Source organism: Musa acuminata, chromosome BXJ1-1, assembly GCF_036884655.1.
Source record: "Musa acuminata AAA Group cultivar baxijiao chromosome BXJ1-1, Cavendish_Baxijiao_AAA, whole genome shotgun sequence".
In the NCBI taxonomy this organism is placed as follows: domain Eukaryota; kingdom Viridiplantae; phylum Streptophyta; class Magnoliopsida; order Zingiberales; family Musaceae; genus Musa; species Musa acuminata.
This window is the reverse complement of record NC_088327.1, coordinates 2,891,907-2,905,225: the sequence shown is the minus strand read 5'-3', so window position 1 is coordinate 2,905,225 and position 13,319 is coordinate 2,891,907. Positions and strand designations below refer to the sequence as shown.

General features: G+C 35.4%; 1 protein-coding gene across 3 annotated transcripts; it reads left to right on the top strand.

The window, feature by feature from the left end:
- Positions 1-3,035: 3,035 nt before the first annotated feature.
- On the top strand, positions 3,036-11,807 carry LOC135607279 (ADP-ribosylation factor GTPase-activating protein AGD5-like). 3 transcript variants are annotated; one of them, XM_065099079.1, is made up of 11 exons: positions 3,036-3,395; positions 4,319-4,377; positions 5,781-5,871; positions 7,130-7,184; positions 7,313-7,403; positions 7,518-7,716; positions 8,509-8,740; positions 8,888-9,066; positions 10,170-10,427; positions 10,527-10,585; positions 11,317-11,807. In XM_065099079.1, the coding sequence occupies exons 1-11, from the start codon at positions 3,345-3,347 to the stop codon at positions 11,474-11,476; spliced, it is 1,434 nt and encodes a 477-aa protein (XP_064955151.1). In that variant the 5' UTR covers positions 3,036-3,344; the 3' UTR covers positions 11,477-11,807. The 3 variants fall into 3 exon arrangements, with proteins under 3 accessions (XP_064955151.1, XP_064955086.1, XP_064955209.1); XM_065099014.1 differs by having other exon boundaries at positions 3,037-3,395; positions 10,524-10,585; XM_065099137.1 differs by lacking the exons at positions 3,036-3,395; positions 4,319-4,377; positions 5,781-5,871 and having other exon boundaries at positions 7,131-7,221; positions 10,524-10,585.
- The last annotated feature ends 1,512 nt before the right edge of the window (positions 11,808-13,319 follow it).

Sequence of the window (13,319 nt, the reverse complement as noted above, 5' to 3'; positions counted from 1 at the left end):
ATCATGTCAAAAAATTATAATTACCACAATCTTGCCACATTGATCTCCTCTCTTGATCACCGTATGTATGTAACTCTTAGGTCGAATATGATAATGGCCCCGATCATGAAGCTGATAACGAAGGAGGAAATGACCAGTAAGGCGTTGAATTACGCATTAAGAGAGGGTCCTGTGGCGGCTAGAGCGGCACAGGGGGCGTGGAGTAGCCTCACCATGAGAGTGCGGGAGTAGACGATTCTTGATCTGAGGAGGACCGATCGAGTTCATTATATAGAAGGAAAGCAGCAGCATGAAGTCTGATATGACGTGCGAGATCCGAATCCGAATATATATATATATATATATATATATATATATATATATATAACAGAAAAGAAAAAAAAATAATAATATGAGATTGAATATGAAGTGTTTGTATGGTGCAAGATTAAGAATTAACCACACCAAAATCCGAAGATACATATCTTTAATCTTGTAAAAGTAATAGGTAAAATCTATGGAATGTTTTCTTCGATCATAAATCTTTATGATGTAAATAAGTATTTCAAAACTTGTTTCTTTAAACAAACTTGGATAATTTTCCTGTAACTAAAGACATTAAAAACCTTTATCATGTATAAGGTCGGACACTCAAGAACTATAAACACAAATCCTTATCATGTATGTACAGCTATGATCACAATCAGGGAGGTGATGACCGATAAGATTAGACACATTGGAACGAGAAAGGGCGTGTTGATGGTGTTGCTGAAAAGACTTCTGCCAGGACGAACTTCCACCCCGATCATAAGCATCCTACAGATGGGACAGGTCATTGATGGTACCAGCAACCATCGTCTGATGCACTCCCCATGGAACCAGTGCTTGCATCGCGGCAGCACCCACAGCTCCTCGCCACTCACGAACTCCTCCATGCAGATGATGCAGCTCTCCATGTCGGTCTGGGGAACCACGGCGGAAACAGAAGTCGACGGCGGCGGAGCAGGAGAAGAAGAAGAAGAAGGGACGACGTAGACGGCACGCGGGATCGTGGCAGCGAAAGCCATGGCTGCAGACCTCTTAGCTCGTCTTTTACACCATCCGAGAGCAGCTCCGATGGCGATGTACAAGACAATGGCCACCATCAAGTAGCAGCAAACGAAGAGGACAACAAGGAGGAAGAGATGGAGTTGGATCGCAAAGGTGAGCCATGCAACGCCCGGAGCAGCCAAAGGCGACGAGGCGTCGAGTGGTCTCGCCATGAGGGAGCGGTAACGAGCTATGGAGGAGACGATTCAGCGCCGATCGAGTTCATTAAATAGAAGAAGATAGGAAGGGCTAATTAAACATTACCTTTATAATTAATTATTTTTAGTATCTCGCTTTTAAAAATTACATTAGGACTCCTATAATTATGAAAGTAAAATATTAAGATTCCTATACAAAATTAAAAAGATAATTTTACATGATTAAAAATCAATAGAGAGTATGATTTGATTGGAGCAACGAGATTAGATGTTTCACTTTCTTAATTATAAAAAATCTCAATATAATTTTTAAAAATATAAAAAATAAAATACTAAGAATAATTAATTACATGAGATAATATATAATTAACACATGAAGGGAGACAGGGCACACTACCGACATAGAAACAATGACATCACTAATTTGATATATTACATTCACAATCATATTATTTTACGTGTGGGGAGATTTTCATAAATATAAATCTATAAAATAAATAAGTTATATATATATATATATATATATAATAAAAATAAAATTATAAATCTCAATTATTTAGGATTGATTATATATGAATCTTTCTTGAGATATATAAAAAACCAAAATAAGATATTTATATAATAATTAAATATTTAAAATCTAAGGAATTTTTTCCTCCAATTATAGATCTTTCAAATATGAATTTTATGTTCAAACATGTTGCTTCAAACAAGCTTGTTTTCTTGTAATTAAATAATTAAGGGTTTCTTAAAAAACACAATTACCAATTCTAATGAAGCAATTTATGCTGCCCATAATGATTTTTAGCTAAGAGCAGCTCACTTATCATTTAGGAGGGCAAAAAGGATGAGTATGTCAAGAATTATTACATGTTTTTATATGGTTTAAGCGAAAATTTATCCAAAATCAACTTAAGATCCACAAAATCATTTAAAATAGAAAAACTAATGTTATTAATACCCAGATTCATAACATATATGTTTTCTATTGTATTAATGAATTTACAGGTGAATTAAAAATGATAATTAACACAAATAGTATAAGAAAAAAAAAAGAAACACACTTGCTTTTTTAATCTCTTCCTTCCATTTCTTATCCTCCTTTCTCAGCTCTTTATTTTATTCGTCTTATATGTTTTGAGTCTTATTGAGCTAAATTATATTTGTTTGATATGGATGATATTATAGAGCTAATTAAGGTTTTTCTTTGTGTTTATCTCAAAATAACATAGTGTCGCTCGAAAGAAAATTTAAGCTAAGATACTATAAGATTATGTCGAGACGAATCTGATAATCCCCTTCAATATTTAAGTGTTGAATTTACGAGTATAAATATATTGATAACAAGTATAAAATCCTAAATTCGAATCCATCCTCGCCATTTTCTTTATAAAAAATTATAATTAATAGTTCTATGGAACTATTATTTGAAAGACTACGAGACTATTCGATCATATCGATGAAGATATATTAATCACACGACGATAAGATATTTGACCATCATCATCATTATATCATTACTTATATATCATAATGATAAATTATGTTCGTATATCACAATCACTTGTATGAAGATTTTTTTGTCGATCCACATGTCAGATCCATCCAACATGTCAAAATAGAAAGATTAGTTTGCACTAAATACCAAAAATTGCCTGCAAACACGCACTAAAAGAACAGCCAGCAGAGTAAGGACGAACATCGATAGTGTCGTGTAAAAGCATCGACATCCATTGGGAACAGTCGCCACCGCCGTTTCCACATCTGATGGCATTTATTAGTATGGATTTGACTATGAATTCCTTCTCCTACGTGTTATCAGAGTCGTTCCCAACCGCGTCGGACTTTGACTACTCTGCAGTCGTGTTACCGTCGTCGTGCAGTTCTTTACGTGTGAAAAGCCACCTTCCCCTGCCAATTGCAATGTAGAAGAAGGATTCAATCACACAAACAAAGGCGGAAATAGGCAGGAAGACGATCGAGGCAAGGCTCTTTGTGGCAAGGAGAGACGCGGAGGAAACCTGTTCTGACCTGGGATTGTCATCGAGGTATCTATTTGCTCCACCCTTGCTCGAATCGACTTCGAATTCCGGGTAGATCCGCACGGAGGACATCAGCATGAACGGGAAGGCCTGTGTTTCCAAGGAGCTCAACGCCAAGCACAGAAAGGTCTCCTCTTTCCCATCTTTTTTCTGTTCAGTCCGCCGCCAAAAATGCGATCTTTTCGCTCCTTTCGAAGTTTCGTAGGTCAGAGATTATTTCCCCTTTGGTTTGCCTACGTTTCCATGCGGTTCTTTTGGAAATCGGCGGGCACTCGGTGTGGGGTCTCAAGTGATTCTGATTTCGTGTTCGAATCTTGTCGTTGAATAAGCCCCAGGTTCTTCCTTAGATAGGGCTGATGCGTCCTTCTGTGTAGATTATATCTCTGAACGTGTTGTAGTATTTGATGGTGTTCTTTTTTTGCTTCTCAACTCTTACTTTGTTCTCCATCAATTATAAATTGAAGTGAAAATAGTTGATTGATTTGGAAGTTACCATAGATTGGTCAAGGGAACTTGGGGTTGCACAAAGAAAGATGGCTCGATGGGAGGTTACGTGAATAAGGGTTACCTTATAGGGGTGTAAGAACCTCAACTCTCACATGCTGCAAAGCATACTTCAGTATTATCTATTATCCATATTGATTTTTGGTCAATTGAGGTATTATTTGGTTTACAGAACAAAGTCTCTACTGCATGAAGATCTGAATGCCTCTATTTGATGTTTTCTATAAAATACCTTTTCGAGTTTCCACTTTCATGTTTCATATTATAGCTTCCTGTTACTGTGAGTACTTTTTACCCCTTAATATATGATTTTGGACAATTCCAGTGAAGTGCTATTTCAGAGTCTTCTTTTTTAGACCATGATCAAATGGCAAATATTTTATCTTCTTACTTATGCAAGTACGTTTGGCCTCTTAATATATCAACCAGACAAATCCAGTGAGGTTGCCGCTTTAGAGCCATCATCTGTTTCTTTATATGACTGATCAAATGGTAATTCGAGTTGCATCTCACAAGGAAAATTTTTTCTGCTTTTGCATATTTCAGATATTGGAGGGTCTTCTTAAGTTGCAAGAGAACAGAGAATGTGCTGACTGCAAAGCCAAGTAAGAAAGCTCGTTACTATGTGATTGCCACTATTTAGCTGCTGAGAACTCGTTATTTTGAGTTGGACTCCGAAGCAATTTTGAGTGATTCATCTGGGATATGTCTTGCTAGGGGGATAAAATATGATTATATTATTTAATTGTAATATGAGCACTACACTTTTGTTTGTTCTATAGAGTTAGAAGATAACAACCTACACATTCTTATCCTTTGTCACCATTGTCCACTAGTGTGATTAAGAATCTTGACTGTAATTATATATTCTTTTAATTACCTTCTAAGATCTATGGAATAAAATATCTTTCATTATTCCTGTTAGTTGACATATCACAAACACTAGCTAATCAAGAGTATTAAGATGTTATATATACAAGGTCGCATAGTGCATAGGGCTCTTGCAAGTGAAACGACTGAGGTGAGTCAATGAATATAATAAGTTAATTAACTATTTTTAGAGGATATTTTGTTACTTCTCAACTTTTCCTTTCCCGTCATACCCTATTTATGTACGTATTGATGTATGTATACAAGCACATGTCCGTTGTCCATGCAACCTACTTAAGATTACATCTTTGATTGTTCTTACTTTATGATTACTGTTGTTGTATAAAATAAGCCATGATATCTCATTTAAAGAGTATCCTCTATTATGCTATGTTTGAGGTTTTCCTTTCCAATGTTTAAAATCTCATCTGGTGCCGATATCAATCGACACTTGGACCAATATGGTTCCTGTATGGGCCAAATTACTGACACTCTGTTACTCTATACCGGTCAGTACTTCTGAATTGGAGAGAAGATGGGAGAAGGAGAAGAGGAGGATTGGCAGAATAGTTAGAGAAGAAAAGAGGACCGGTGGAGGAGGTGGAGGAGGACTAGGCATATTTGGAGGAGGAAATGGTGAGCAGCACAAGGAGGAGATGGTGGCAACATAACAGGATGGAGAAGGCAGCTATGACAGCATGGAGGGGAAGAGGAGGGGGTGGTGGAGGGGAGAGGGAGAAATAGAGTGAGAGGGAGAGAGTGTGTGAGGATGAAGGAAATGAAACCAAAAGGGAAAAACAACACAACTATCAATACATTTGTTATAAGAAAGAAAATAAAAATGAGTGTAGATACTGGGCTAACTATTTACCACCCGATAAGTATGGTATAGTGAGTTCACTGAACAGGACATTCCCAGGTGCCAGATGAAACTGGATGAAATCACTTGGTTTATGTCTAGGTTGGCTGTTAGACTGGTAATTCTTGGCCCAGGTCAGTATGGAGTCATATAAAGCAGAAAAAAAGGCCAATACAATTTTTTCTTTATCATGCCTTATATCTTTGTTATTCATCCAGTTTTTTAGTTTAGATATATCATATATGTTTATGCAACCTGATTTGTGTCATAATCTTGCAGAGGTCCACGATGGGCTAGTGTGAATTTGGGAATCTTTATATGCATGCAATGTTCGGGAATCCACAGAAGTTTGGGAGTACACATATCAAAGGTCACATGTGAATTTTAATTGTAGCAGTGATTCTTTAAGCTGCTTCAAATTACCACAATGACTTTCTATAGATGCTTTGGCAGTATTTTGCATTATCAACAATGATTTGACCTCGACTCTCTGAAACAATCCAACCATATAATCTACTAGTCCAATAACTTAGGTAGATCAGGCTTTCGCCCCAGTGATAAAAAAAATTTTAGCTTAATTTGCTGTCAATAGGTTGATTTATTATTATATGACTACCTGATTTATCATTGGCATGTAATGTGGGATTAAATTATAACCTTCCTCACCTAAAAGATCGATATCCTTGTCAGGGCTTAACAGATTGCCAGAAGGGTTTGATAAGTGACATTCGAGATACAAAACATCATAGTGGTGATACGACGTCATGATGTAACATTCATAGATAGCCTTTCTATTTGGGACCCAATTTTTCACACTATCATAGTCCTAGGTATGCTTTTATATCAGTTGTTATCACCCAAACTTGATAGACCTACTTGTGCAACATGTATTATACAAAGCTAATTACATAGTTCAAAATGTTTAAACTCAAGGTACTAAAAGTTGACGTATCTTATCTTACATATGATCCGAACTGCAGCATGGTAATCTCCCCTAAGTATCTGACATTCTGCTTAGGTCACATTGAACACCCACACATGATGTGGGATTTAGGAGTGGTGATGACTTTCCAAATTGGCTACCACCATCCATGGGCCATATCTCCGTAGTTACATGCATTATACTTATTTAATCACATTTTTAATTTATTCATTTTGCTCTCTTTAAGTTTTTGTTTCGTGATTAGTGATGCTTTTTGAGGGGTTATTCTAACTTCCAAGTACTTACCACATCAGACATATACTTTTATTTTTAGATGGATTATGAAGACACATTCTTTACCGAGATTTCTGTACTACTAATATACTTTGTAGTTTGTATCATTGTTTACCCTGCTTTTGAATCAATTTTGTCTATGCCACGGTGCATCAACTTTTTCCCTATATTTTATTGAAGAACATGGTAGCTTTCTCACCAAGTGCAAAACTAAAAATGAAGTGGAAATGCACTTAGTTTCATCATGTTAACTAGAATTTGTACCATTCAAATTCAAAGACTTCTTACATCGCTTGCAGAATGGAGAGCTAATTCTGCACTAGAGATCTATATTACACTCTGTCAACTATTAGGAACTTCTAGTTTTGTGCCTATACAGTCGCTGGAATTAATTATTTCATGTTGATTACAGGTCAGGTCTGCTACCTTGGACACATGGCTTCCAGAGCAGATTGCATTTATCCAAAGTAAGTTCCTAGAGTGGAGCCTTCCTCCATCTTGTAGGTGTGCATTGTCTGAAACCATTTCCCTGACATCCCCTGCAAAATACAGATGCATTGCTTTTTATTTTTATGTTGGTTTTTATTTTTTCCAGCGATGGGCAATGAAAAATCAAATAGCTATTGGGAGGCAGAACTACCTCCAAATTATAATAGAGTTGGAATTGAAAACTTCGTTCGTGCAAAGTATGCTTGTGCTTTCATATCATTTTGAGCTAACAATTTCTTTAATTCTTGATTCCAAGAAAGAAACTATCGTTTTGGAAAACATAAAATGTAAAAAATGATATTGACTGCTAGATATGAAGATAAGAGATGGATACCTAGGAATGGAGCACGTAGATCACCTTCAAGACCTGAGAAGGCTTCTGAATCTTTGCAAAGGCATGTGAATGGAGCTGGACATGGAATTACCAATGATTCAGGCACTGTCAAAGTGGAACATAGCTCAAAACCACATCTTTCAATGAAAAATGTTCGTTCTAATTTACCTAGTCAGGTAAGCAATTTAGTCCTATTTATTTTAGCAACTTTGTTTAAAATTATACTCTGATGCAATTTTTCTCATTTGCTTATGATTTTCTTTCTTGAGCATATAGTGTCATGTTTGTTATATGCCGATATAATTTTATGTGGAGCTACATTGTTTACTTAAGTTGGACCAGCATAAGTCTGTTTTTCTGTCTATTTATCTTGTATTTCCATTTCTGATATCATGTAGTAATAACATGCTTGGTTGGCTAAATTAGATACCAGCAATCTAACTTTAAGTTGTGTTCTGTCATCAAGAATCATCTATTTAAGTTGTTATACATATGGCAGTTCTGAATTTTGGCTAGTAACATGCAATGATTTTAATCATTATTAGATGGACAGGATATTAGCTTGTAAAGGTGCAGCCAGATTATGGATAAAATGTCTTAGCAAGGGCACAAGGTCAATATCAGGAAACTCGCTAGGAAAAGCAATATATTGCCAGAAAGTTGCCAATGATTTAAAAGAAAGTCAAATTTAGTAGATCCTTTAGAGGGAAAATATCATACATAAATTATTTGATCATGCCCTTCTTCAATTGTAGAATATGTTCCTTGAGCATGCTTTAGAATTACAATGTCTTCGTCCTTCATGTTGCTATTAATTTAAGTTTTATACATGGTTCTCACATCTTCTTTGATGCAGCTTATCAATCTTTTCAGATATCAAGATTTTCCTTTATTCTTTTTATCTGGATTATCTTTGTGCAATGCTATTTCTCAAGTATGTATTGTGTCATGGATATATGACGAACCAGGTTTACTCTATACCAAAAGAAGAGCAACCTATGGCAAAGTCTAATGTTCAACCTCTGGATACAACTCCTGCTAGAGTTGATACTGCAACACCTAAAATTGATACTCTGCCTGCACCACCTCCAAAAGCTGACTATTTGACTGATCTTTTAAATAATCTTTCAGTGGAGATTCCTAGTGAAAGTGGCTCAGATTCATCTTCCAAGGATGATAATTCATGGGCAGGTTTTCATTGTAAGTTATGATAAGGACCAGTAGCATGTTTCTTATGAAATTCACCTGTTGTTAATCATTTTATATTGTTATTTTTTACTAGTGTTATTATGAAGTGCCTTTATCATTCCAAAATTATTTTAGTTGGTTAAACAGTAATTGTTGCAGCCGCAGGAGAGACAACTGCTATCAAGCAAAAGTGTAGCACAAAACCAGTTGAAAATAAGAGACGGCTTGCATCAGGAATTGAAGACTTATATAAAGATTTGCCACCTGTAACAGTATCTTCAGCTTCCATGAAAACCCAGGGGAACATGAAGAATGATATTACGCCTGTATTTGAAAAGGTTATGGTGTCTCCAGTTTAATTTTAGCAAAAAAATGAGATGAAATGCAACTTTGTAGTATTTGTTCCAAATAGCTTTTACTCATTTCCTATGTTTATCATGTAGGCTGTTTTCACATTTGACAGAATCTATGAAGTACAAGTGCTTAAAACTACTTTCCGTGTCTGTCTCATGTCAACAACACCTGTTGGATACTTCCAGACATGTTCAGATATCTAAAACATATTGCAACACATTTTTCACCACATTTGTATATCTTACATGTCAGAATTTTTTAACATATAAGGACATGTATCACCTACTGTTACATATATGTATATATATTCTAAACATGTTAAATTCTGGCAATTTGTTTATATTTTAACTTACTATGTCGTAAGTAATCTTAATCCTTTTCAGGAAAATTCTCCTTATTTTTTGTCATCTGTATTTGACATGTTCTTTTAAATGATTGTTTGTGTGAATGATTGTACTAGAAGTTACATAGTTAAATAATCATATATTGTCCTTTACATATCAAATTAATTAAACCAATATATGAATCGATTAACATGTCTTAGTTGCAAGATCCATGCTGTGTAGTGTTTTCTAGAGATTAGCTGTGTGCATATCTTGTAACATTGTCCTGTACTTGACCCATGCTTCACAAGGCCGAATTAGGAACCATGATTAATTCTAAATTATCAACAATCTGATCAACCATGAAGCAACAGTGTGTTCTTTGTTCAAACCCGCATCTGATTTTAGTCATGTAATTTTTGCAAAATCCACAAACTACCTGTTAATTGCCAAACTAAGACCTTTGATACTTCACATAAATTTTGTGTGTTAGAAAATTTGTATCATGTGTTTCCAATGTAACTATTTATAAGGGTTCATTTTTGCGTGACGTCCATGGTAAGATTGCTTGATTGCTACCTGAGTGTTATGGGTTTGCGTCAGGTGGGGGAGGGTTAAGGCTGTGTTTGTCTGGCCTTCCGAGACCCTGCGTCGGTGGTAAGTGGGAACCCTGTGCAGTATTATCATCAGTATTAGTTGTATGTTGGTTTTCTTCTTGCATATATGCAAGCCTTTAATCTAAATTATGTTGATGACTTTTGCAGCCCAATATGGCGTCACCCTATTCAATTCATCAGCAGCAACTTGCTTCTGTTTCCCAGCAGCAGTCCTTTCAAACAGCTGCAAGTAAACCTGTTGGTATTAATTCAACATTGCCTGGAAGAACTAATAATCAGACAGTTCTTAATGGTTATCTTGCACTTAATGTGAGTCTCCCATATCAAAACTGGCCAAATCTTGGTTACCAAGGTCCAGGAATTATGCCACCAGCTAGTCATAAAGGTGTGAACATCTCCGGTCAGGTTAGTTTATTACAGTTGTCTATGATTCTTATTTTATTTGACAATTTCCAGTTCTATAAGCTATACTAATCTCTTCTTTTTTTCTCTTTTTGGCAGCAGGTAGGAAACAATTGGCTGGGACATCCTTCAGGGATCTACAAAGCTTCCCCAACATCTGGGTACACCTTCTGCATATAATTAGTTATTTCATGCAGAAATCACATTCTTTTGTTTCTTGTTTAGGCTTTTGTCGCAGTTAATTGGTTTTATAATATTGATGCTTATAGCACTATTTAGGTTCCAATGTGAAGCTTGTATCCAATGTTTCAAGTACTGATACTAGACCCATACTGGTCCCTAGTCGGACTGGTGAAGAACTGGTACATATCTATTACCAATACATGGCGTGCTAGCGTATCGGTTGGAATAGGTCCTGCTGGTGCAGATCGGTCAGACCAAAAAACGAAAAAAGAAAGCTGGTTTATGGTTTTTCAATGAATTCTATATAATTAGAATTATGAAAAAAAAAATCAAATATGGGTAGGTTTTGACTCAAAGCAGTGAATAATGGAACGAAAGATGTTTCTGATACGTATCACAAACTGTATTACAGGAGAGGTACAGAAAGCATTGGTTCTGTTGTAGAGGTGTTATTTTGAAAGATAAACCAAGTGACACCTTATATCTGTACCATAATCCAAAATGTTCCATGTTCTGGTTGAGGACCAGATAAGGAATAGGATTATGATCAGTATCCAGAAAGCCTGGCTGGCATATAAGATACATACCAAGTTTCATGAAGTTGACAAATTTCTTTGATGGCAATTCTCTTATAGTGAAAATATTATTTTTTGCTGATTTTACTCTGCTCAGGCATGATTAGTGTAATCTGATAAAACGTCTGGTCCAGAACATGGAATATGGGATCAGCTGCACCAAACAATGGACTAACCAAAGGTGGAATGAGTAAGAGCTTTGCTTCGCCTGCATCAACTTCTGTCACTCTCAGCCGATCAGGCAACGACTATGATTTCTCGTCGCTGACGAAGGGAATGCTCTCCAAACACTAAACTGGCTTTTTCATGCTCTTAAAGGAAGCAAGTTATATACACCTCATGCTATTCTGCAGTGATCGATCCGATTTGCTGGTTCTGTTCCTTGTAGTAATTCGAAATAAATGTGAACTCCTCTCCTGAGAGATGCACTTGGTGGTACACTTGATAAAACCTTAAATACGAGTTAAAGAGCCTGATTTGAGTACTTATCATTTGTATTTTTTATGGCAAACATCAGTGATCATGTGGATCGACTCGGTGATTTGCATCATATATAGGGTAAATACCTCAGTAAATAGTGTCTACAACTGCAGTCCCTGTTAATGAAGTATTTAGTTTTCCATTATGTCAATGCTTACATGATTTCAGTGCTTGTAAAAAATTTTATAGTTTAGAACATCTTTGGCCAATCTCATTTTTCTCATAAGCCAACTAACTTGGTGTAAATTTTGTTTTTTTAAGTTTAAGTGATAAAGATGAGATTTGATCTAAAAATATTACTATCAATGGCCAAAATCTTTACGAACTAAACTAGTTGAGATTTTTAAAATTTTATTAGTTAAGATTTTCAACTCTAATCTTTAGTAAATGTTGAAAGTGTGATTTAATCTCAAATCACTACAAAGTCCATAACACTAAAGCACCTAACCTGATTTGAGTTGTCTCTACCCATCAAACTCTTGTTAGGTTTAAGTTGTGATCTTGGAATACTAAAAGATAAGACATGTTTTGTGGTTTTACAAGACATCATTGTAAAGAAAGCTAAGCCCTATATTTTAGTTCTTTTGAGATCATTACGAGGGTTGGTTCCATTGCTCAGAGGATTGCATCGCCACTATCCTTATCTCATATTTCATGTATTAATACTCATAAAATATATACTTATCCCTTTTGTATCATTGAATATAAATCTATTTTGATTGAAAAAGACTCGTCTTTCTATGTTTCAGGTTTGTTTGTACTTTTCAAATCATCATTAAGATTTGATTCTATTGCTAATAGGATTGTCTCGTTACCATCATCTCATATGCATGATATTTCATGTGTAAATACTCAAAATATATATATTTGATCTCTCTCATGTAATTAAACACAATCTTAAGGAACTGGGTCATGATGGTTTTACGATATCGAAAAAACTATTTGAGAACTAGGAGACGACGAAATGTATGATATTACACTTTCTCCTTTTTAGAATAAGATTTAGTTCTCTAAATTATCAATTCCTGATAAAAGGATAGTATTTTTTTTTTTTTTGTCTTCCCACTAATAATTTCTTGGTTCTCTCTGTGTATATCATTAGGAATGTATAGTTTATCTTTTAATTTTTACTATGCGATCCTCTCTAATTTGAATACTATGCTTCAATTTTTTTCACATTATTATCGTATTAATATTTTAAAAATAATTTTTTAAAAATTGAATCCGTACGAGTCAACTTAATGAACACGTGAGTCAACTCAATGAACACGTAAGACGGAAACGGCTGTTTCTTGCGATCACAAGAAAGGACACGCGCTTGGCAACGGCACTGTCCATCTCATCGTGGCTTACTTACCACAACAATCCAAATCGAAACTCTTTTTCGTACTTCCTGCCATTGTCAAAGTTCAAAACCTAATCCCCATCAAACTCACTACACTACATAACAAGGCAAGTCAACAATGCATGGCCACGCGCATGGCGTATGCAGTGCTCAACCTTCTCACCTTACACTGAAGTCAACGAACTACTGTTAGACATCCTTCAAGCACTCATAGGTGTAGAATTTGTATATATTTGATTTTTTAATGTATCTTATAGACATAATATATGTGTTATATTTGAAATGACAAAAATATTAGTTCTAATACATACA

Coding starts and splice junctions, on each gene's coding strand:
- LOC135607279 (XM_065099014.1), top strand. CDS start 3,345: ATGAACGGGAAGGCCTGTGTTTCCAAGGAGCTCAACGCCAAGCACAGA. Junction 7,717..8,508: donor GTTCTAATTTACCTAGTCAG/GTAAGCAATTTA, acceptor ATGACGAACCAG/GTTTACTCTATACCAAAAGA. Junction 8,741..8,887: donor TTCATGGGCAGGTTTTCATT/GTAAGTTATGAT, acceptor TAATTGTTGCAG/CCGCAGGAGAGACAACTGCT.